The sequence below is a fragment of the Tursiops truncatus genome, chromosome 1 (assembly GCF_011762595.2).
Source record: "Tursiops truncatus isolate mTurTru1 chromosome 1, mTurTru1.mat.Y, whole genome shotgun sequence".
NCBI lineage: Eukaryota > Metazoa > Chordata > Mammalia > Artiodactyla > Delphinidae > Tursiops > Tursiops truncatus.
The window spans coordinates 85,018,063-85,039,928 of record NC_047034.1 but is presented as its reverse complement, the minus strand read 5'-3'; the positions used below and the strand labels follow the sequence as shown (position 1 = coordinate 85,039,928).

General features: G+C 53.1%; 2 protein-coding genes across 14 annotated transcripts; one reads left to right on the top strand and one right to left on the bottom strand.

The window, feature by feature from the left end:
• Positions 1-144: 144 nt before the first annotated feature.
• Positions 145-21,843, top strand: TAFA3 (TAFA chemokine like family member 3). 6 transcript variants are annotated; one of them, XM_073809539.1, is made up of 6 exons: positions 235-369; positions 7,462-7,563; positions 12,992-13,049; positions 15,085-15,200; positions 15,798-15,947; positions 16,839-21,843. In XM_073809539.1, the coding sequence occupies exons 4-6, from the start codon at positions 15,086-15,088 to the stop codon at positions 17,087-17,089; spliced, it is 516 nt and encodes a 171-aa protein (XP_073665640.1). In that variant the 5' UTR covers positions 235-369; positions 7,462-7,563; positions 12,992-13,049; position 15,085; the 3' UTR covers positions 17,090-21,843. The 6 variants fall into 6 exon arrangements, with proteins under 6 accessions (XP_033717805.1, XP_073665640.1, XP_033717791.1 ...); XM_033861900.2 differs by having other exon boundaries at positions 7,462-7,735; XM_033861929.2 differs by lacking the exons at positions 235-369; positions 7,462-7,563 and adding an exon at positions 10,715-11,778 and having other exon boundaries at positions 16,839-17,002; positions 18,108-21,843.
• PPM1J (protein phosphatase, Mg2+/Mn2+ dependent 1J) lies at positions 363-8,127 on the bottom strand. 8 transcript variants are annotated; one of them, XM_033861838.2, is made up of 10 exons: positions 7,797-8,127; positions 6,064-6,178; positions 5,025-5,312; positions 4,626-4,738; positions 4,266-4,350; positions 3,564-3,682; positions 3,298-3,361; positions 3,034-3,141; positions 2,771-2,922; positions 363-2,626 (listed from the first exon to the last, which is right to left on the bottom strand). In XM_033861838.2, the coding sequence occupies exons 1-10, from the start codon at positions 8,120-8,122 to the stop codon at positions 2,479-2,481; spliced, it is 1,518 nt and encodes a 505-aa protein (XP_033717729.1). In that variant the 5' UTR covers positions 8,123-8,127; the 3' UTR covers positions 363-2,478. The 8 variants fall into 8 exon arrangements, with proteins under 8 accessions (XP_033717729.1, XP_033717749.1, XP_033717736.1 ...); XM_033861858.2 differs by having other exon boundaries at positions 5,025-5,102; XM_033861845.2 differs by lacking the exon at positions 3,034-3,141.
• Positions 21,844-21,866: the final 23 nt, after the last annotated feature.

Here is a 21,866-nt window from a genome sequence, read left to right as displayed (position 1 = left end):
GCTCCGCCCGCCCACGGCCCCCACTCACGGCCCCAGAGGGTCGCCCAGCGAGAGTCCCCGGGATCTGGGGGAGATGCTGGGACTGTGGAGGAGTGGGCAGCGGGGCGAGGCGCGGCGAACGGGACCCCTGAGGACTCTGCCTCTGCCCCACCTTCCAGCTCCTAGTGGCGGACCGGCGTCGGGAAAGTTGAGAGGCGCCCGGGGTGGGGTCAGGAAAGGACCGCTGCTGCCCTCGCGTGGCCAAGCGGCCACCCGCGCCTACATCACCTGGGGCTTCGCGGGAGGCGGGACTGGAAAAGACGGCTTCGGGGACGCCCGAGGAGGAGGCCGCGGAAGATGCCCACCCTCTGCTCCTAGGATCATTGCGGAGTAAGTACAACCCACCATCATCCCCCCAGGCCTGGAGACCTTTCAGAACCTTTGAGATTCAGGGCACTTGGTTCCACCTCACAATTCCCTTCCTTCCCCCTACCTGGAATTTCCAACTCCTACCCATCCTTCCACCCTGGAATCTTTCTGGATCCCCAGCTGGGAATTCAGTTGCCACCCCCGTTGTATTATTTCTGTGCCTCTAGGGACACCTAGCCGGGCCTGACTTGTGCGTTGGGTATTTACCAACTGGTGTATCTTCTTCCCTGAAAGGTACCTGAGGAGGTGGATGGAGGATGAGGAAGTCTACTCACATTTTATTAGCTTGTGCAGGGAACACTACATAGCTTCTAATAGTCATCACAGATCTCTAGGTTAAGTGTACCCATCCCCTTTTGCCTGTAAGTAAACTGAGGCTCGGGGGGAGTTAAGTGGCTTAACTTAAGTGGCTTGATTTTGCCATTTGTATGTGGCAGAGCAAGAACTCAGATAGTCAGGCCTGTCTGGCTCCAAAGCTGGTCTCTCTCTCTACTGCCCACTGTGATCCTCCAACCTGTCCCTTCCCACTGTCTGGCACAGTGTGTGGCACATAATAGATTTTCAACAAATACTTGCTGAATGAATGAATGTTAGAAGTCATACAGACTTTAAAGATCTGAAGAGCAACCCACACATTTGCTAAATGAGGAAACTGAGGTCCAGTGCAGTTTGGTCCCAGGCCTCTTAACTGGCTCACTAAACTGAGCTATGTGCTCAGTTCAGATCAGTTTCTGCCTTCAAAGAACTTACAATCTAAATTCCAAATGCAGACAACTTAAAGATAGGTAATAGTTATTGAACCCTTATTACATGGACCTGGCTCTACATACATAAACTACTTTAGTCCTACAACTACCTCCTGAGGTAGTACTGTTATCTCCATTTTTCCAAAAAGCAAATTGAGGCTCAGAGAGATTGCAAACCTAGTGTTGGGTTTGGCACCAGGACCCAAACAGCAGGACTTTCAAGCCCCTGTTCCTTAACTGCTACTCCGTACCAACTCCTCATATAGACAGTTACAGTACAAGAGGTGAGCACTATAGTGGGGGCATGCCTGGGCTGTGGAAGGACAGGTGAAGCCTTCAGGATGAGGTGATGTGTAGATTTTAAATGAGTTGGAGCTACTCCAGACCCAGAGTTGTGGAAAACACAAGGCGGGGTGGGGCAGAAGACAGGGCTGGAGAAGGAAGCAGTGGCCAGATATGAAGGTCTTTATATTGCCATGCTCAAGAGTTGAGTGTCAGTTTTGGTCTAGGTGCAGTAAGGAGCCACCAAAGTATTTTCTCAGAGGAATCACCAACTCAGATTCACCCTGTGGAAAGGGCTCCCTGGCTGCTGTGTATATTATATATTGGGGAAAGCAGGGGAGTGGCTTGGAGACAATTAGGAGGCTAATATACTGAAGGACTAAGGTAGTGACTGTAGGGATGGACAAATAGAAATATATTTAGGGGAATTCCCTGGTGGTCCAGTGGTTAAGACTCCGCACTTCCCATGCAGGGGGCACAGGTTCGATCCCTGGTCCCCCGGGGAACTAGAATCCGCATGCAGCGCGGCCAAAAACTAAAAAAAAAAAATGTTTTTTAAAGAAATATATTTAAAAATATATAATCAACACTATTTAGTGATTGATTAGCTTGATGAGGAAGAAACGGAAGCCAAAGGTGCTCAACCCCAAGAATTCTAACTTGAGTAGCTGAGCTGGTGCCCCCTGAGATGATGAGCAGGGAGAGGACATATTTGTGGGGGAAATAATGAATTCAGTTGGAGGAATGTTGAGTTGAAGTGCCTGTGAGATGTCTAGGAGATGTTCGGGAGACAACTGGGACAGTTTTTAGTCAAAGAAAATAAAGACACACACATTTATCCATCTGGTTTATTTGCCAAGGGCTAAAATTTTGGATCTAACTGGCACCCCTTCAGTTAAATTGCCACTAAAGAAGGTCAAGGAGACAACTTCAGAATTTGGGTTGGGAGAGGGGTAAGCATGGAGAGGCTGGGATGGTGGTGGGAGGTTCTGAGGAGGTGGATGGAGGATGAGGAAGTCTACTCCTCCATCCACTGAGCCCCTCAGGAGTAGCTGCCTGGCCCTCCCAGGGGGATGACGAAGACCGAGATGTCATCCCCGGAACCCAGCTTGTTGTTGGGGAGACGCCAACCACGGTCCCGGGGGGTACCCCGGGCCCCCAGGACCAGAGCTTGGGCCAGAGCTGTGTACCTGTCAGAAGCACATGTGCACATTCATGTACCAACATGTACGTGGGAAGATGGATACACAGGCCCTCATGTGGGTTCCCAAGCATTTCTTCCCTGTGTCCCTTCCTTCCCCATCGTCATCCCCTTGCCGCCATACAGCCCCTACCTGCTGGGGTCATTGGGCTCATAGGCTGACAGCACCCTGTCCACAGTGGCAGCTACCTCACAGTCACTGGTGACATCCCACAGCCCATCTGTTCCCAGGACTAGCACGTCATCTGGGCAGTGCTCATACTGCGTCAGGTCATACACTCGTACCTGGTGGGGAGAGAGGGTGCAGAGGGAGCTTGGGGATAAAGCGACCTTGGGAGAAAGCTAGCCTGAGACCCCCAGAGCAGGGAAGGCTAAGGAGGCTCCCATGTGGCTCACCTCAGGGAAAGAGGAGAGGAAGGGCTTGATGGGCAGGGTAGAACTGCAGACCCTGAGGTTGTGGTCTCCCAAGCCCCGGGTCACCCCAATGGTGGCCATCATTCGAGCCTAAAGGAAATGAGGAGGGGACACTACTATAGCCTTCTCCCAGTCTCTCTGGGACCGTGGACCCTTTCCACCCCTACCCTCGGGTAGAACCTCCACCTCCCTAGACAAGTTGTGGTGGGTCCTCCTGCCCTCTCCCACCTCTACCATGGAGTTTACCTTTTTGCCCTCCCCACAGACCAGAGGAAACCTGAGATCCTCCAGCTCGATCTTTTTGTAGGCCCTGGGGAGGGGGGAGTAGAGGAGGCATCACCCAGGCATCAAAGTCCCTCTCCCCTAGGAGCCACACCCCTTACACAAACCCCTTAGAAGGGCGGCATTCCCCCAGCTCCCAGCCTGGCCCAGCCTCCAGCTTCCACCTTGCTGTTGGCAGGGACTGGTTGTGTTGCCATGGAAACGGGCCCCAGCTCTGAGGGAAGTGTTACCAGCCAGTCATGTTCTGGTCCCGGTACAGCATCCTCTGCCCCAGCTCCTTAGGCTGAACTCTGCGGGGGAACTCAAGGTGGGTGAATTCACCACCCAGCAGCTCTGGTTTCAGGAAGCCCTGGGGTTGGGAGCGGCCAGACAGAGCAGAGGGCCGGGGGCATTAGGTTTACAGTACACCCTGGGGTAGAGGTGATGTTAATTATAGCAGACCCTTAAATGGAGTTTACTGTGTACCATGCACTGTTCTAATATTAACATATATTAGCTCATTTAATCCTCACAACAACTTTTAAGGCAGGAACTCTTGATTTATGGAGAAGTTCAGGGAACTTTTGAAGATCACACAAAGTACTCAAACCAGGATTCAATCCCAGGCAGCCCAGCTCCAGAGCCATTGCTTTAAAGCACTAAGCTATCCTGCCCCTTAGGGGCCTTTGCTGTTTCCTTCCCCCACTCTGACTGCACTTCCTTCCTCAGTTGGGGCCACAGTGGAAGGCACTGGAGCAGCCCACGCTCTTTCCTGCCACATCCTCCACACCAGCTCAGCCCTACACTCCATAGTCTGTGGAGTGGCCTTCCCAGTAAGCTCCCAGTAAGGAGCGGTCTGTCTGTGTGGTGAGGGTCGGAGAGTCCTTGGGACACAGGGTACAGAGAGGCACAAGATTAGTAAGATGGGAGTAGGGAGTTTAGTTCCTACTTACAAGCATCTGGAGACGCTGGCGCTCAGTCTCCGGGGTGAACTCCCGGGACATTGGAATGATTTCTCCATTCCGGACAATGATGGCTCTGCCCAGAGAAACAAAAGGTTTGGGCTTGGCTCTCTGCAACCCCCTCACATAAAGAGTTCCAAAAAGACAAGGCCCTCCCTTAGAGTCCCTCACCCAGACCCCCAGTTTTCCTCCCCTCATAGCTATTTCAGGCCCTTCCTTATGTCTGTGATCCCTCCTGACCCGTTCCAATCTCTGAACGTTAACACCCACCACGTCACTCTCTTCTATTCCCCCATCCCAGAAGCTTGACCCCTCCCCCGCACAGCCTTTATCAAAGCTCCCACCCCATACCTGCTGTCACCTGCATTGGCTACGTACACCTTGCCTAGCAAGTAGACCACAACCAGTGCACAGCAGCCCCCCTCCACTTGGTGGCCATGCCGCTCCCGGGCCATCTGCTCATCCTGCCATATGAGGAAGGGTCAAAGGGGGTGGATGAAGAAGAGGCTCCAGACACACAGCCACCCGCCCACATCTGCAGAAACAAACTGGCCCAGGCAAGCCACACTGGTGGACAGTAGGGAAGACATCGGTATAACACCCACTTCTCCCTCCCTCTGAACCAAGTTCTGCTCAGGTTCTCAAAGCTGTTATGGGTTCTCAGGGTCACCTCCTCAGGCCACCTGACTCCCATACAGAGTTGACCAAAGTGTCTGCCTGGCAGGCCCTTGGCCCAGGCCACCCACTTACCATGAACTGGAAGGCATTCTCAATGGCACCCACTACCAGGCTCTCATGAGTCACTTCCTTCTGCGAAGACCAGCAGGACTGAGGACCAACCAAGTGAGAGGAATCAGAGGAACCTGGAGCCCCTGGGGTGGACGGGAGGCAGAGGGGAGGTGGCGAGGGGTCCTGGAGTATCTCTACCAGGTCCTTTAGCTGCTCCCGAATGTGGCGATGCAGGAGCCTAGAGGCCATTTCGGCAGCTCTGCCTCCTGCATGCCCATCAAACAGGCCCCAGTAGTAGAAGCAGAGTCCCTGGTGGAGGAAAAGTTTGAGGTGAGTGTGTGTGTGTGTGTGTGTGTGTGTGTGTGTGTGTGTGTGTGTGTGTGTGTGCATGTGTGTGTTTGTGTTATGCAGGGAGAAGAGCAAGACTCTGGGCATCCATATAAACATGAGAGAGGAGGTTAGATTTTGGTATTTAAGGCAAATTAGATTTATTCACTCATTCACCAAAGGCATACTATGTGTCTGAAAGCAAAGCATCAAAAAAGTCAAACTCGGGCTTCCCTGGTGGCGCAGTGGTTGAGAGTCCGCCTGCCGATGCAAGGGACACGGGTTCGTGCCCCGGTCCGGGAGGATCCCACATGCCGCGGAGCGGCTGGGCCTGTGAGCCATGGCCGCTGAGCCTGCACGTCCGGAGCCTGTGCTCCGCAACGGGAGAGGCCACAGCAGTGAGAGGCCCGCGTACCGCAAAAAAAAATAAAAAATAAAAAAAAAATAAGAAAGTCAAACTCAGAGGATAAAAGATGCAAAAATAAGCAATGGTAGTTATTAAATCATCAATGAATACATGAGCATATCTCCATTTTAAGTGGAAAACTAAATATTCACACTGACATGGTAGAATCTACCTGATCAATGCCAGATAAAATTCTGTGCCATTAAAGTAGAAAGCTAGTGAGTTAGGGGGTAGGTCTATCACATGGCTCAGATTAAAACCGAATGCCTAGAATCCCTGGGGATAGGTGTCTCCTGTGGAGGTTAGGAAAGGGGGTGGGGAGCTTACCTGGCCTCGGCTAGGCTCCCTAGGTGCCCCTGAAACACTCCTCCGACCTTCCACATACACCACTTCACAGCAAGCCTGGTCCTCATTGTGCCGGCTCTTGCCAGAGTTGATGACCCTGTCAGGCCAAAGTGACCACATCAGGTTGGACACCAGACAAGGTCCTGGAATAACTCCCACCTGAGACACACATACCCTCTCTGGCCTGCTGGCCAAGCTGAGAAAGGTCACAGCCACCTGGGAACCAGGCCAGAGGGAGGAGGAGAAGGGAGGCAGGGCAAGGCACAAGGAGTACTGCCTAGGTGTTGGGCTCCACCACCTCCTAGAAAGGCCACAGCAGCACTCTCCCACCTCAGGTCTCCCATCCCTTCCCTAATGGTATCACTGGGGGAGGACCTGGATGGAGGGAAGGAGGTTTTAATTCCTGGCTTGCCGAGACCCTGCATCCACTCTGACCCCCAAAAAACTCTTCTAGCTTCTTGTCCACAACACCCCACCCCACCCCACCCCACCCTCATGAGCACACCCACCTTTACCCTAAAATCATCCAGTGAAAGTTTCTGCTGCTTTTTTTTTTTTTTCTTTTTTGGCTTCTTGTGGGATCTTAGTTCCGCCCCCCCCCACGAGGTGTCAAACCCGCGCTCCCTGCATTGGAAGCATGGAGTCTTAACCATCGGACCGCCAGTGAAGTCCCAGTTTCTGCTGTTTGGCAATGAGTAAGTGCTCCGGCACAGATCAGGAAAGAGGAATTGAAATAGGGTAGGAGTGGAAGCCTCCCTGGACTGCGCAGGAGCCACATAACCCCAAACTCTTCCCAAATAGGAAGTTAAAGGAGCCGGTAGTGGGGCCGCGGGTCCACCAGCCACGACCCTCAGCCCCTCAGCGCCCCCATCTCCCTCAGTTCTCTGCTCTCCCAGCAGATGCATTAAAAATCCACCGGCCCTGTAGGAATCCCCTAGTGGTCCAGTGGTTAGGACTCCTCGGTCTCACTGCCGGGTCCCCGGGTCAGGGAACTAAGATCCTGCACTGCCAACAAACAACCAAACAAGCAAAAAAAAAAAAAAAAAAAAAATTCACGCAGCCTTGGAGCAAGCTGGCTGCTGCCGCCACTCCCACCGCTCTGGCCCGGAGGTCCACTTCCTTGCCTGGCCAGGGCAAGTCCACCCGCCAAGAGGTGTTCAAAGGGGGCCCTCCCGCTTCCCCGGGTGGCCGCCTCCCCCGCCCCTGGGGAAGCCGGCGGCCGCCTGGTGTCGCGGGCTATTTCTGGGTGTGGAGGGGGAGGGGAATGGTAAGAGGGACAGGGAACTGGGGCGCTGGGGTCGGGAAGCCCAAGGAGTTTTTCCAGCCGCCATCTCCTATATTAAAAGGGACCCCCGCTCCTTGAAATCTCTCTTCCCTTAGCCATTAAACTACCGGGCCGCGACTGACAACTGGCCAACTCATCGTTCACGGGCCCTCCACTCTCCGGGCTCTGGGAGAGAACAAGGTCCTGAAGCGGCGCGGGTGAGGATAGTCAACGAGCTAGAAAGTCCTGAGAAAAGCTGCACCCGACTTGAGAAAGGGCTGGGAGTGGGTGCGGCCCGAAACCCAGAGGACGGCAAAGGTCCTGGGAAAAAGGAGCTACTGGCACCGAGAGCGGCGAGGGGGGATGCGTCCCAGCGCCCGGGATGCCAAGGTGGGGATGAGGTTGGGAATGGGAGTCCCATCCTGGTTAGGGTGCCCCCGGGGGCGCTCACTCGGCGTAGCCCGTGCTCCAAGGCAGGCGACGGCCAGTGTCCGGGGGGCTTTGCACAGCCCGGCCAGCGTGGTCATCGGCGCGTCGCAGGCCCCCAGGGCTCAGCTGCAGAAAGGTCGGTCGGCAGAAGCTTGCTCGAGACTCTACTGTCCTCGCGGGCGCCGCACTGCCGCTCCCAGCCCTAGCCGGAGGGCTTCTGGGAGCTTGTGGAGGGTCGGCGGGTGGCGCCGAGGTCGAGTTGGGCAGGTCTGGCGACTTGGGGCGCGGAGGCGGGGCGCCCCCAGAGCTCACCAGGTGCGCCACGGCCGAACGCACCCGGTTTAGCATGCTGCCTCCCTTCCCCGCCCTCGGCCGTGGCCCCGCCCCAGGACAGGCCCCGCCCCCTAGGGCTCTCGAGGGGCGGTGCTCGCTCCGGTCAGTTCGGCCCCACCACTGGCTCGCGGCCCGCAGGGCCGGTCCCCGGGAAAACTACCTGCGGCTCTGGGCTACCCCGGGAACAGCCCCGCCGGCTCGCGGCCTCTCCCCCGCCCCGTTCCGACTTCTCCCGCCTCTGTTTTTTGGGGGGAAGAAGGGTCTGCTGTTGTAGGAAGGGGACAGAAATCTTATTTCAGCCTTGCTCTATATTAATCAGATAGAACTTCCCTATTGTGACGGGAGGGTGGTGTCTCCCACCCTCGCCCTGGGTTCGTTGTGCCTAGCCTGCCCAGAGGGTGATGGAGCTGATGATCTCCGTTAGCGACCGCTGGGTGTGAAGCTCCGGTTGTGGTGACACCTCTGGCTGGGGCTGCCGGAGCGAGAGTGAGGGCCAGCGAGCTGGTGCTGGGAGTGGTGTGGAAGTGGTAACAAGGCAGGCTGGAGCCAATCATCCTGAATTAGGGAGCTGGGTAAGTTCCCGGATTCCCGAGGGCGCTGTTCCCCGTGAAGACCACCGCTAGATCCGGCAGAACAGTTACCACTCCGACTCCACTTTTTTTTTTTCAGGACCCAATTTCCGCCCATATTTAGACCTCCCCTGACCACAGCAGAACTGTTAGTAAGGATAACAATAACTACATTTATTGAGGACTTACTAATAATAGGCTCTCTACAAAGCACTTTCTATACTTTAGGCCCTTTACACTGCACACCAACCCTGCAAGGTAGGTTTTATTATGTTCGTTTTATGGATGACGCAGGACTGGACACTCCTGTCATTTTACATGACTTGTTCCAGGAGGTCAACAGCCAGTGGGAAATTCATGCCCATGTCTGTTCCCCAGCCACCCACACCGGTTCTTAAAAACCAAGCTGATTTATCTAGATCAGAGAGGAAGGGTTAAGAGGTAGGTGAATAGAAGAGGGGGGTGTCTCTCCTCTCCCACCCTCCTCTTCTTAAGGCAAAGGCGGAGAACAGTCCAGGTGAACAACTTCTGTGGCTGCCACCTGGGGGAGACAGAGGCCAGGCTAAGTCCCTGCCTGAGAGGGGAGGGTGGTACTGACCTAATGCTGGAACTATGTTCCTAAGCCTGGGAATTGACTGTTAGGCCTCCAGAGACACCTCCTACCCCACACATGGTTCAAATGGGGACAAGGCCCTTATGGTCCTAATGCAAGTCAGGGTAGTCCTCAGGGACTGGCACCCGGTTCATGGTGGGGATTCCACCTCTGGACTCTGTCAGCTGGGTGCTTCCTGACCATGACCCTCTCTGTTCCTGGCTAGACTGTACCCCCAGAAGGAGTGTCTTTTCTGGTAGCTTCCAAATAAAAATCTCACAATGGTCATTCAGGTTTGTAGACTTCTATAATTATGCCTGCACTTTGGGCAGAGAGAAGGAAAAAGAAGAAAAGAAAAGAAAACCAGAAAAAGTCAGACCCAAAGGCACATAGAGTGGCAAGCCAGACAGGGAGATAAAGAACACGCTGCTGCTATGGGTATTTCCCTCCTGTTTGAGAAAAACTGGAACCAGCTCACAGATAAACGGCATAAACAGTGGCAGCAAGCCATAGACAGAAGAAAAAATATAACATCCTGGCTATTTTTATTATTCAGTGTTTCTGGGACAGTTTGCTTACCACTTCTCCGTGTCATCCAGCTCCATAATCCCTGCTCTTCACAACACCCATCATGGTGTGACTGCAAGTGGGCCACAGAGCCAGGGCCCAGAGACCCCCTAGTTCCAGCAACAGATGGTCAGCAGGGATGTCAACAGCTCCCTTGGGCTCTAGAACAGCCCTCCGACCGTACCCAAATCCTAAGACTCTCCTCTCCCTGAACCTCTCACCTCCTATTCCTGGCATCATCATACCTCCTGCATCCTCAGACTGCCCCAGAACCTGGTGAGAAGGTCACCACCTCTACTCATCCCTGAGGCAGCACAGAGTGAGAGGCAAAAGGGAGATGGAGTGGGAAGAAGCAGCCTTGTAGGTTATTCTTTGCTGAGAACTGCTCAGAGAGGCTGGTCCTGCCAGGAGTGTGCGAGGCCTCAGCTAGGGGTAGGAAATGGGTATGCTCAAGAGAAATCCCTTTAGGGACTTCCCTGGTGGCGCAGTGGGTAAGACTCCACTCTCCCAATGCAGGGGGCCCGGGTTTGATCCCTGGTGGGGGAACTAGATCCCGCATGCATGCCGCAACTAAGAGTCCTTATACTGCAAATAAAAAAGATCCCGCGTGCCACAACTAAGACCGGGCACAACCAAAATAAATACATAAATATATTAATTAGTTAATTTTAAAAAGACAGAGAGAGAAGTCCCTTTATCCTGGGCCACATGCAGTGGCTCAGAGCCAGGAACTGGGCTTCTTCCCTTTGCCTCTCCCCTCCCCATTACTCCAATCCCAAAGCCCTCTTAAACTAAGAGGAGTGTCCTTCAATCAAGAGACAAATTCACAGACCACCGCTTCCTCTCTCATTTGTCTAATACTTTCATATCCAGAATCTCACCCTGTAAAAAATTACATACTATACAATTGCAATTACATTGCAATTTTTATGCTGAAGAAACTGGGTCTCAGAGTTTCGTTCCCAAGTTGGGGTTCATACCCATCATCCACAGGCCTACCACAGCCCTCCTGCCTTCCAGGCCCCTACCCACATGCCTCCCCTGGTCCTTCCTGCCCCAGAGGACACCGCTCCTGGGGTAGAGATCATTTGCTATTTCCTCCTGGATTTTAACATTTTAACACTGAAGGGCTACCATAGCAATCTAAAAGAGCATTGTCAAATAGGATTTTGTGCAATGTGGGAATATTCTATATCTTTTCTGCCCAATACAGTAGTCCCTAGCTGCATGTGGTGATTGAGCACTTGAAATGTTGTGTGTGTAAATGAGAAACTTAAGATGTTATTTACCGTATCGGACAGTGCAGTTCGGGAATCTTCAAGGCTCAAAACCCGTGAGGGTCTGGGCTATCACTCCTCACACTCAGCAACCCACCCCAAGCCCCAAGACCTCCATAGTCTTGAGGGACCTCTCTGAATTACCTGCCTATACCAGGGACCACATCGCGGGGTCTGGCTGTCCTCTCTTCACCCGGTCTTGCCTCGAGCGCCAGGGGTCGCTGTGCCCGCGGGGCCGGCGGAGAGCTGTGCGCGGTGCCCGGCGCTGTCCGGGAGGCGGCGGCGGCTACGCCCGCGCGGGGCTGGGGAAGCGGAGGCGGCCCCGGGCTAGGAGGAGGAGGAGGCGGCGGCGACAGCCGCGAGCTCCCAGGCCTGCGGGCGGCAGCCTCGGAGGGACCCCGGCTGAGCTCTACAGAGCTGGCCGAGCGGGCCCGGAACTCCCCGGTGCCCAGGGCGGGCCCTGCATGACCGTGATGCCAGTTTGGTCAGAGCCCCTGCGCCTCGGGGACACAGCAACTTGGTGAGGGGGACAGGACTCCGGACTAGACAGCACCGGAGCTGACCGCTCCCGCCTGCAGTCCGCCTTTCGGAGTCTCGATCCCGGGTCCAGAGGCGAGGAGAACCTCAGGCTGGCGGGTGGAACCCGTGGGTACCGCCGTGGGGCAGGTAGGTCCCAGGCGTGGGAGCTCAGAATTGGGAGGACTGAGTGGGCGCGGGGCAGGGGCGGGAGAAGGCAGGGAAAGGTTAAAGGATCTTGTGGTTCACATTCTCAACCCCATGCTGGTATACAGGGGTTTGGGGAAAACAGCCTGGGAAACTGAGGCAGGAGTGTGGAAGCCTGAGAACAAACCCCAGAAGCTTCTTTCTCAAGCTCTCTTTGAGGGAAGGAATAGAATGCCAGAGAAGGCACCCGAAATGCCCACTCCCGGGTCTTTTGGGTCTTGGGGTTCATAGGAGAGATGGGAAAGTTGGGTTGGAGGTGTGGCAGCTCAGAGTGAAATGGGTTGGGGGACTGCCGGAGAAAAGGCACAGCTGCCTTTGTAATGATCAAAACAAAGGTTCCTGAAGCGGGCAGGGAGAGGAGATACCTACTCAGAAAAGAGGTACTTCTAGAAGCTCTCTGCCCGTGGAGCACACCCATCCCAGGGGTTTTGGCATCACTTCCTCCATCTGCCCCCGCAGTCTTTCCTGGGCTCTCACTCTGGGGAGCTAGGACACATGGCTCTTGGTCCTTCTTGAGCCCCACCATCCTACCTGCCTCAGTTCCACCTCCTTCTGGAGGTTGAGGGAGGGGAGGTCTTGGGGAAAATGGAGATGCTTTGAGGCTGAGGCCGCTGAGGCTCAGAGACCTGGAGGACTCCCGTTCTAGCCCTCTAGAGTGGGAATGGGGGTGAGGGCAGCAGAGTTGAGCCAGCTCCTGGCCAGTCCAGGAAGCAGGTGTGATGGGGCTAGGAGGAGGAAGAGGCAGAGAGGATTCAGGACCTCAGGGGTTATTATTCTCAGGCGCCTCTTCCCAGCAGTGGCTGTCAGATTCTGCTCAGGAGCTCTTCCCCGGCCTTCAGCCCCTTCCCAAGACCAGAGAGATGACAGGGTTGGTTCTTAGACACCTCCTACCATCAACCCTGCTTCACTCCTGGCATAGAGAAGCTCCCTCCGGAGCTACATGTTCCCAGAGTCTGCAAGGACCTCTGCGAATTCCCAGGGCAGAGGAGGGACTCTGCCCCCTGTCCTGGCACCTTGGGGAACAACCTCAGAATTAGGCACTACTTCAGTGCCCAGTCCACCCACTTGCCCTCACCCAGGCCCTCCTCCACCCCCTGCATGGCCACGGGCTCCCTCTGTCCCTTGCAAACCACAAGAATCTCTCCTATTTGTCTAGGAAGAGTGAGTCTGAGGCCAGTGGATGAACTGACAGAAGATAAAAGATTCCAAAAAAGGTGAGTGAGGAGACAGTTGAAGAGGGGGAGTTGGGGGAGTGGTGCGTAGACAGAGATCAAGCACCCTATCCAAGGGAGCAGCCGGGTCCTGGCATTTGGTTTGGCCTCTAGTGTTCCCAGCACTAAGCTGGCACCTGAGGGAGCCCAGTGATCCCCAAGGGGTAGCAGTGCAGCAGAGGGGGTGGTTCATGCCCCTTCTGTGCTTGAGTGGCTCCCAGCTGCTCTGTGCCTCTGCTTTACTGGGGTTCCCTCCATTTCTAGTCCACTCTCTGGGATAGATTTGGGAGATTCGAACCATCAAGGATGAAGGAGGAGAAGGAAAGGGGAAGAGAGCAGAAGCAAGGTGGTCCAGTGAGAACAGGGCAGGTTTCTGCGCTCAGGGTCTTCTACCCACATGCTGCCTGGCCTTGGGCAAGTCACTTGACTTCTATTAGCCTCCACTTCATTTCTTCCTTTTTATATTTAAATTTTGTTTAAGCTGAATTGCTAGTACCTTCCCGTGGTTCAAATCCCAAAAGATTAAAGAGCAATAGGGAGAGAGATTTCCCTGGCAGTCCAGTGGTTAAGACTTTGCCTTCTAATGCAGGGGGTGCGGGTTCGATCCCTGCTTGGGGAGCTAAGATCCCACATGCCTCGCGGCCAAACAGCCAAAACATAAAATAGAAGCAATATTGTAACAAATTCAATAAAGACTTTAAAAATGGTCCACATCAAATATTACTCAGCCATAAAAAGAAACAAAATTGAGTTATTTGCAGTGAGGTGGATGGACCTAGAGACTGTCATACAGGGTGAAGTAAGTCAGAGAGAGAAAAACAAATACCATATGCTAATACATATATATGGAATCTAAAAAAAAAAAAAGGTTCTGAAGAACCTAGGGGCAGGACAAGAATAAAGACGTAGAGAATGGACTTGAAGACACGGCGAGGGGGAAGGATAAGCTGGGACGAAGTGAGAGAGTGGCATGGACATATATACACTACCAAATGTAAAATAGCTAGTGGGAAGCAGCTGCATAGCACAGGGAGATCAGCTCGGTGCTTTGTGTCCCCCTAGAGGGATGGGTTAGGGAGGGTGGGAGGGAGACACAAGAGGGAGGGGTTATGGGGATATATGTATACCTATAGCTGATTCACTTTGTTATACAGCAGCAACTAACACAACATTGTAAGGCAGGTATACTCCAATAAAGATGTTAAAAAAAAATGGTCCACATCAAAAAAAAATCTTAAAAAAAAAAAAAAAAAGCAGTAGGGAGAAAAATATCTCCATTCCACCTCTGTATCCCAGCCAACCAGTTTCCCTTCTTGGTGGCAAACAATGTTATTAGGGTCTTTTGGTACATTTTCCAGAGCTAGCTTAACCCATATTTGAGCAACATATATAATTCCTCCCTTTTACACATCGAATACACATCACCAGGCACTTTGCTTTTTTTCCCTAAATGACGGATTATCGTTGGAGATCATTGCATGCCTCAGTACCTAAAGCATTTCCTCATTCTGTTACAGCTGTCTGGATGGGCATTGCACAGATGGCCCACAGTGTATTTAGCCAGCCCTTTACTGATGGTTGTTTAGGTTGTGTCCAGGCTTTTTGAGTATCCGTTTGCTCATTTGTAAAATGGGTACAAATAATCCTACTTTGTAGGACAGTCGTGAAGGATTCAAGAGTATGTTTGCAGGGTCGAGTGCTCAAAACATGGCAGCCAGCATTATTGCTCCTTCCATGTCACAGCCCTCCATGGGACCATGCCCAGTCCATTCTTTAAGACCCCTCCTAAATGTCATCTCCTCCACAAAGCTTTCCATGTTTTTCCCAGCAGAACAGTCTCCCTTTCTGCTCCCTTTTCTGACTGTAGTACTCACCACTTTCTACAGTGAGTCTGTGCCAGGCTGAAAGCTGCCTGGGGACAAGTCGTGCACCCCGCCCGCCTCTGTGCCCCCCAGAGCACGTGGCACAGTGGTGCTGGCACTGGGCACTGGGAGGGCTCCTGCCTGGAGTCAAGCAGGGTGTGTGCTTCTCTCTGCAGGATGCGTGAGAGGGCCACACAGAACTGGAGCACGGGCGGCTGGCTGCTGGCACTTGGCGTGGTCTGGCTGTGGACCCACCTGGCCTCGGCTTCCTTGCAGCCTCCAACTCCAACAGGTCTAGGGGAGGTGGTGGGGCCCTGGGGCGGGCGGTTTTCCAGGATGCCTGGAAAGCTGGACACCACTGCACCCCGTTCCACAGCAGGCAGATCTCTGAGGCAGAGTAAAACCCACAGATGCGAGGGCAGACCCATTCTCACCTTCCCTTCCATGCCGGAAGGTGTTCTGCAGGGAGAGGAGCCCCCGGGTCAGGGCTTAAGTCTAGCCTCCTGGCCTAATTCTGTGGTTTTTCTTCTGGGATGGCTAAAGCCGGTGTAAGCGGATGATCCTCGCCACGCATTGTAAGCCCTCGGGGCCCTTGGCCTCACCCAGGGGAAGCCAGGAGATGGGGGATGGTGTGGACTCCATCTTTCTCCTGCCCAGGGGCCAGACTCTGCCAGGGTGATGAGTGTGGCCTAAATGGGGAGGAAGGAAGGATAGGAACACAGATGTGGCAGGAAGATGTCATCCGTTTCCTCCTCCCCTGCAACTGGAAATCTCTTACCTACCCCTGCCCTGAGCTGGGAGGAGGGGCTGGAGGACAACTAGGGTGGGTGGGAGGGGGGCAGGGGTGCTGGCCTGGGCCGGGCATCTGATGGTCTGCTGGCTCTTTCAGTCCCCGTGAAGCAGGGCACCTGCGAGGTGATTGCTGCTCACCGCTGCTGTAACCGGAACCGCGTCGAGGAGCGCTCCCAGACTGTCAAATGCTCTTGCTTCTCTGGCCAGGTGGCCGGCACCACCCGGGCAAAGCCCTCCTGCGTGGACGGTGAGTGAGAGGCTGGGACCCGGCAGGGAGGGCTTGGTCAGAGAGATAAGAAGGGCTGTCCAGGCTTCGCCATCTGCTGGGGATACAATTTCATGCCCAGCTCAGGGCTTTCACTGTCGGAGTCTCAAATGATGGGGCCACCTCTGGGAGGAGGGGCACAGATGTGACCATCGCCATCCCATAGATGAGGAAAGCTCTGTCATTAGCACATGCCCTCCCTCCTGGCCACACCTACTGCCTGGCACATACGCGGATTCATTTCCTCACACGATCTTCTCAGGCCTCCCGTCAGCCTCATCACCTCACACCCACTCCTCCAGACATTGACTTCTTCACCTGCGGCTCCTTCCCAGGCCTCTTACACATCCCCTCCTCTCATTCTCAAGCCGGCCTTTACCGTCCCCTCACATGGACACACGTGTATCGCTTGGCCATGAATTCCTTCGTATCCACCCCTTTCCCACGGCCCCACCCATGCTTATTTTCTTACTCTCACATGGCAGCGCCATAAACGTGCCCACTTGTGCTCACACGCACACACCTGCTTGTGCGCACTCCCTCAAATGGCCTGCACGCTTGCTCACGTACACCAAGGGGTATGTTGAAGACTGTGCCTCTCTGCTAATGATGTGGTGGCTCAACTCAAGGGTTGCCTTAGAGACAACTTCCCCTGCCTTCACCCCTCTCTGTCTTTGGTGAGATGTAGGGGTCAGTGGGGTTGAGGTTGGTATGGTTGTGTCCCAAGGCCTCAGCCTGAGTACTGCCCTTCCGGGCAGCCTGGAGTAGGAAAAAGACAACGGAAATGCAGGGCTCTAAGCCATGGTGTGTAGAAACATGCCCTTATTCTGCACGAACCACTCCCATGCCCACAACTGCATGCTGTACTTGCAGAGAACTTAGAGCTGCCCTCACTGCTTCCTGCTCCCACAGCCTCCATCGTCCTGCAGAAGTGGTGGTGTCAGATGGAGCCCTGCCTGCTGGGCGAGGAGTGTAAAGTGCTCCCGGACCTGTCAGGATGGAGCTGCAGCACCGGACACAAAGTCAAAACCACCAAGGTATCCAGGGAGAGACACTTCATCGCAGCCCTACTCTTCCCCCTTCGCTGGGGATGGAAAAGGGGACACAGGAACCCTGGGGTCTAGGATGCCGGTTTCCCAGGCTGAGATCTGCAAGCCATGTGGGCTCATCCCCGAACAGTCTCCCCTGGGTTTGTCTAGACTCTGGGGACTGAAATCCAAGGTGTCCTTCTGGGCATATTCCTGATGTTCCTGAGGCCTTAGTTTCCTTCTCTGCCAAGAATGAGTTTGCCTTCCAGAACATGTCAGGTCCACAGAACAAAGTAGAGAATTGAGGAAATTATCTAGGTAATTGAGAGGGGAATCTCTGCAATTGCCATTCTGCCCTCCCACCCCTGCTGCAGGCCCACCCCCACATTCCCACGATTCACTCCCTGTAGCTCACACCTGCCTTTCTCTGGTTGAACTGCTGTGCTGACACCAGCCGAGAGGATTATTATTTCCATGGTTTGCTGCCTGCCGCACAGAACAAGGAATAATCAAAATTTTATCGAACTCGTTAGCAGTTCCATGTGTGTCACGGTTAATCCGTTGTATTGCTCTGTCATGGCCGTTTGTACAGATGGGTGACACTGTGGGGCAAGTCAGAACTCTGCCTCCTGCCTTCCCTCCCCACCATCACACCCAGCAAACAAGCAAGCAAAGAAAACAATACAGAAGGAAAGGCGGGCTCCGGACTTCTAAAGGGAACATTTTCATAGGGCACAGAACAGGAGCTACAGCAAGAAAAAGTGTGGCTGGGTCTAAAGGAGAGCTTCCTATCTGCAGGCAGGCAAGGGACACAGCCATTCTGAGTATATTTAAGACTAGAAGAGACCCACCCCAGAGCTTCTGACATTTGTCACTATTGTATGGGTCTGGATTTGTAGGCTGTAGATCACTGTGCTTGCAATTTGGTAGCTACTCTGAAGCAACCAGCGGTGACGCAAGGCTGATTTAGGTTTGCATGGGCCACCCAGCCACACTTTCCCAGTCTGGACTGCTTTAGGGGAAAGTGACCTGCATATCCTGGGGAATCTCGGGCACACTGGCACGGGACAGGCATTCCCTTCTCTAACCTTCCCGCGCATCACTTGCTCTCTAGGTCACACGATAGCTCTTGGGGGTCATGACCTGACAGCTTGATTGAGCCACCCACTGGAGAACGGTGTCCAGTTATCAGCTGGAAAATGTGGAGATTCACTTCCCCGGACCCACACCCTGTGCAAAGTGCAGCAGTACTCTTTCCAGAGGTATTGCAGTTAAGCTTCTCAGCAGATACGTCCTCATATCTCCAGGCCAATCTCCAGCCACATACCTGTGGTGCTGGGTTCTCCCTGGGGGACACAGAAGAAGGTCAAGATAGAATCCCTACCCTTAAGGAACGTTCGGTCAAGTTGAAGAGCTGACAAAAGGCAATCAAGGTAACTTAGATTAAAGTGTGTGGTATCAGACTGGTTTCTGGCCCATATGCTGTGAGCATGTTGGGGACCGTTCACCCCACTTCAGTTGAGGAGACTCCCACAGCCCTTCAGCCACCCTCTGGCCACAGGGCACAAAGACATAGGTCATATTCACCACCCACTACTTTGGTAGGACCTCACATCATAGGTCATATTCACCACCCACTAATTCGGTGGGACCTCACAACGGTCTGAATCCCCGGCAAGCTGCTGACCTACTGAAGGAAAACACTCTCCCCTGATGCCAGACCAGCTGTATCTCATTTGGATGGGGCTGAATTGACTTGGGGAAGGAAAGCAGAGATGAAGCCAAACGACTTTACAGAAAAGCTTCTGCAGAGGCCTTGCCTGCTTCGGACACACTGGGTATGGGCTGGACAGGACTGTAAGATCACCCCCACCCAAGCACCCCAGGTTTTTGTTTGTTTGCTTCTTTTAACAGATGAGGAAACTGAATCCCAGAGAAATGAGGTGACTTGCCCAAGGTGTCACAGCTTGGGCTCCCAAATCTCTAAGACGGCTGACCTTTCACTTAGCCTGGATGTTGGGATTCCAGCCTGGGCTTTCCATGCTGTTTTTAATCTCAAGAACAGGAACCTGCAAAGAACTGGCTGGACAGCTCAATGATTTTGAGCAAGAACTTTTACAAAGTTCACTCCTATCTGAAATAATCCAGAATACCTACCCACCAGGATGCAGGGCCACTGGGTCTCCACTCTGCCCTCAGCCCCAAAACTTCCAAACAGAACCCATGACAGCCCAGAGGTCACTCAGCCCAGTTACAGCTGGGCACTCTGAGCTGGAAGCCTTGTCCACTCTAACCCGTCTTTTCCAGAGTCCTTAGGCTGTGCCTCTCAGTGGCTCTGGCTCCAACAGAGGGTCTGGGTGGCGTCCAGGGCTAGTCAGAGTCCTCTTCCTTCAAAGGCCCTGCTAGGCAGCAGGGGAGCCCCTGTGCTGGATGGAGCCTCTGTCCAGGACTGAAGGTCAGCCAGTCAGGCTGCACCCTAGGTGGTCTGCGGATGACACACAGGCCTCAGGGACTCAGAGACGCGAATTACTTGGATGTCTCGTCAATAAGAGAATTACAGCCTCAGTGACTGCTGGCATCAGCTGGGATCAGGTAGGATCAGCTGGGATCGCCAGGACTGCAGGGTGTGATGGGGCCTTGAGGGGAGGGGCGTCAGTAGAGACCAACTGGGACAATGCTGACTTCTGACCCTCAGAGAAGATAGATCAGATGACGGGTTGAGGCTGAGAGTCTCAGTCCCTCCCTGCTTCTCTCCCTCCCTCCCCATGCAGTAGAATCAAGACCGTTGACCCCACTCCAGGGTTTATCTTTTTTTTTTTTGAGATGTTCTTTTTCTTTTTTACATCTTTATTGGAGTATAATTGCTTTACAATGGTGTGTTAGTTTCTGCTTTATAACAAAGTGAATCAGTTATACATATACATTTATGTTCTTGTTTGCCTTTTTGTTGGTTTTGGAAATGGGGTGAACAATGATGCTGGCCTCCCACTAGGCTGTAGATGTCAGAACTCTGACAACTTCGAATCTCTGCATATAGTGGGGTCACAGGGTGAGGTAGTCAAGGAGTAGGTCAAAGGTTGTCATCACCTCCTTCAAGGTTGGGGAGTGGATTAAAGGATTGGTACTCTTCTGGAAAGGATAGTTAATATTTGCAGGCCACATACAGTCTCTGGCATATTCTTTGTTTTTGTTGTTGTTTATTTTGTTTCATGTTGTTTTAAAAAACGTTTTAAAATGTAAAAACCATTCTTAGCTCAAGGGCTGTACAAAACCAGGCCCCAGGCAATTTCTGGAAGGTTGCCAACCCCAATAAACCTTTGAAGGCAGGCCATCTCTGCAGCTTGGGTCTGCCTCCCGCCCTGCCTTTGGTGCAGTGGGAACCTGAGCGTGAGGGGTGGGTCGGGTTTTGTTTTTCTTCTAATGTTCCTTGAGAGACTGGTGAGTGAATTATTTAGGCTACAAATGAGACAGCTTTAGCAGAGTCGGACAATAAGAGCCTGCTCTCCTTGAAGCCAGGAGGCAGGCTTCTCTACTCCCTCCCCATCCCTCAAGACTGTGTCCAGGAGGGAGGGAGAGGGCTCCAGCCGCCTGTGCATCTGCTGCATCCATAGCCAGTGGGCCGTGAGCTGGGGGATGGTGCTGTACAAACTGCCCCCAAGCTGCCAACCACCGCCCGCCCCTGCCCCAGCCAGGCTCCTTGATCCTCGCTGACTTCCCTCATCCCTGCTTCAGAGAAGACCTCCTTCCTTTGGCACATGCTGGAATTTGCTCATTCATTTTTTTAACCCCTCAAAGCCTCCATTTCCTCCTGACCTAATCATATATGTATTTGGTGGGCTTTGAGGGGTATTCTTTATACGGCCAGGAGAGCCCCACACAAGAGGATCTGATGGGGAAGGGAAAGCTCACCTCCCAACAGAAGCTCCCTCAGGTCCTGCTTCCAACTAAGTCAACATTTGTACACATTTTGTAGCTGCTTCAATGGCAGTATAGGAATGCAAATTAATTTTCCTGGAGCATAGGGGTCCTGGATCATTTGTGTTCCTTTTCTCCCCTTAGTGGGATGGGCTCTCAGATTTCCTGAGGTTAGCTGGTAACCCTACCCACCCAGCTTCGGAAGGTTGCCAACTACAGAAGATCATGTGGCTACTTTCTGTGGCCTCCTGGCAGTTTCATTAAGGTCTGTGAGTGACATCCTAATTAATGGCTCCAGACAGTTGGCTAGAGTTGAAGCCGCAGCTTCCTAAAATCACAAGCTCAGAGCTAGAAGGGATTTAAGAGACCTTAGCCAATTCCCTCATTTGACAGATGAGAAAAGGAAGGCTCAGAGAGGTTAGGTAATTTGCTCAAAGTCACACAGCAAGCTGGTGGCATGTGCTGCCCAGTGATCCAGACAAGTGCTCTTTATGCTACTGCACATTGCCTCTTAGTGTAGTATAGATGAGAGCCCTGAAAAGAAGCCAGAATTTCAGCAAGGATGAATGTGAAAGAGCCTCACTCTAAAATCACCCAACCCTGTGAGTTCCAAAGGACAGAATAAAGAAGAATGGGAAGCTTTTAGAGATATATACACAGAAAGAGGGGAGAAGGGACAAAAGGGGGGAATTGAGATCACTCAGAAGAACATCAAAACACCAAAGCACCACACAAAATAATTAGAATAAACCTTGATTTTTGTCCTTTTTGGAGGAGACAGAATGGAGCTTCTGTCAATCTTTGGGAGACCTGTGCAGCAGTTTTGATGGTTTCAGGATTCTTTGGAGCCTAATGCAGGGGGCTGCAAATCAAGGCCCATGGGCCAAATTTGGTCCACCACCTGTCTTTGTAAATAAAGTTGTATTGGAATGTAACCATGCTTATTCGTTTATTATTG

Coding starts and splice junctions, on each gene's coding strand:
- TAFA3 (XM_033861914.2), top strand. CDS start 15,086: ATGCGTGAGAGGGCCACACAGAACTGGAGCACGGGCGGCTGGCTGCTG. Junction 15,201..15,797: donor GCAGCCTCCAACTCCAACAG/GTCTAGGGGAGG, acceptor TGGCTCTTTCAG/TCCCCGTGAAGCAGGGCACC. Junction 15,948..16,838: donor AAAGCCCTCCTGCGTGGACG/GTGAGTGAGAGG, acceptor CTGTACTTGCAG/AGAACTTAGAGCTGCCCTCA.
- PPM1J (XM_033861838.2), bottom strand. CDS start 8,122: ATGCTAAACCGGGTGCGTTCGGCCGTGGCGCACCTGGTGAGCTCTGGG. Junction 5,313..6,063: donor GGGAGCCTAGCCGAGGCCAG/GTAAGCTCCCCA, acceptor TTCCTCCACCAG/GGACTCTGCTTCTACTACTG. Junction 3,362..3,563: donor GACCAGAACATGACTGGCTG/GTAACACTTCCC, acceptor CCCCCTCCCCAG/GGCCTACAAAAAGATCGAGC.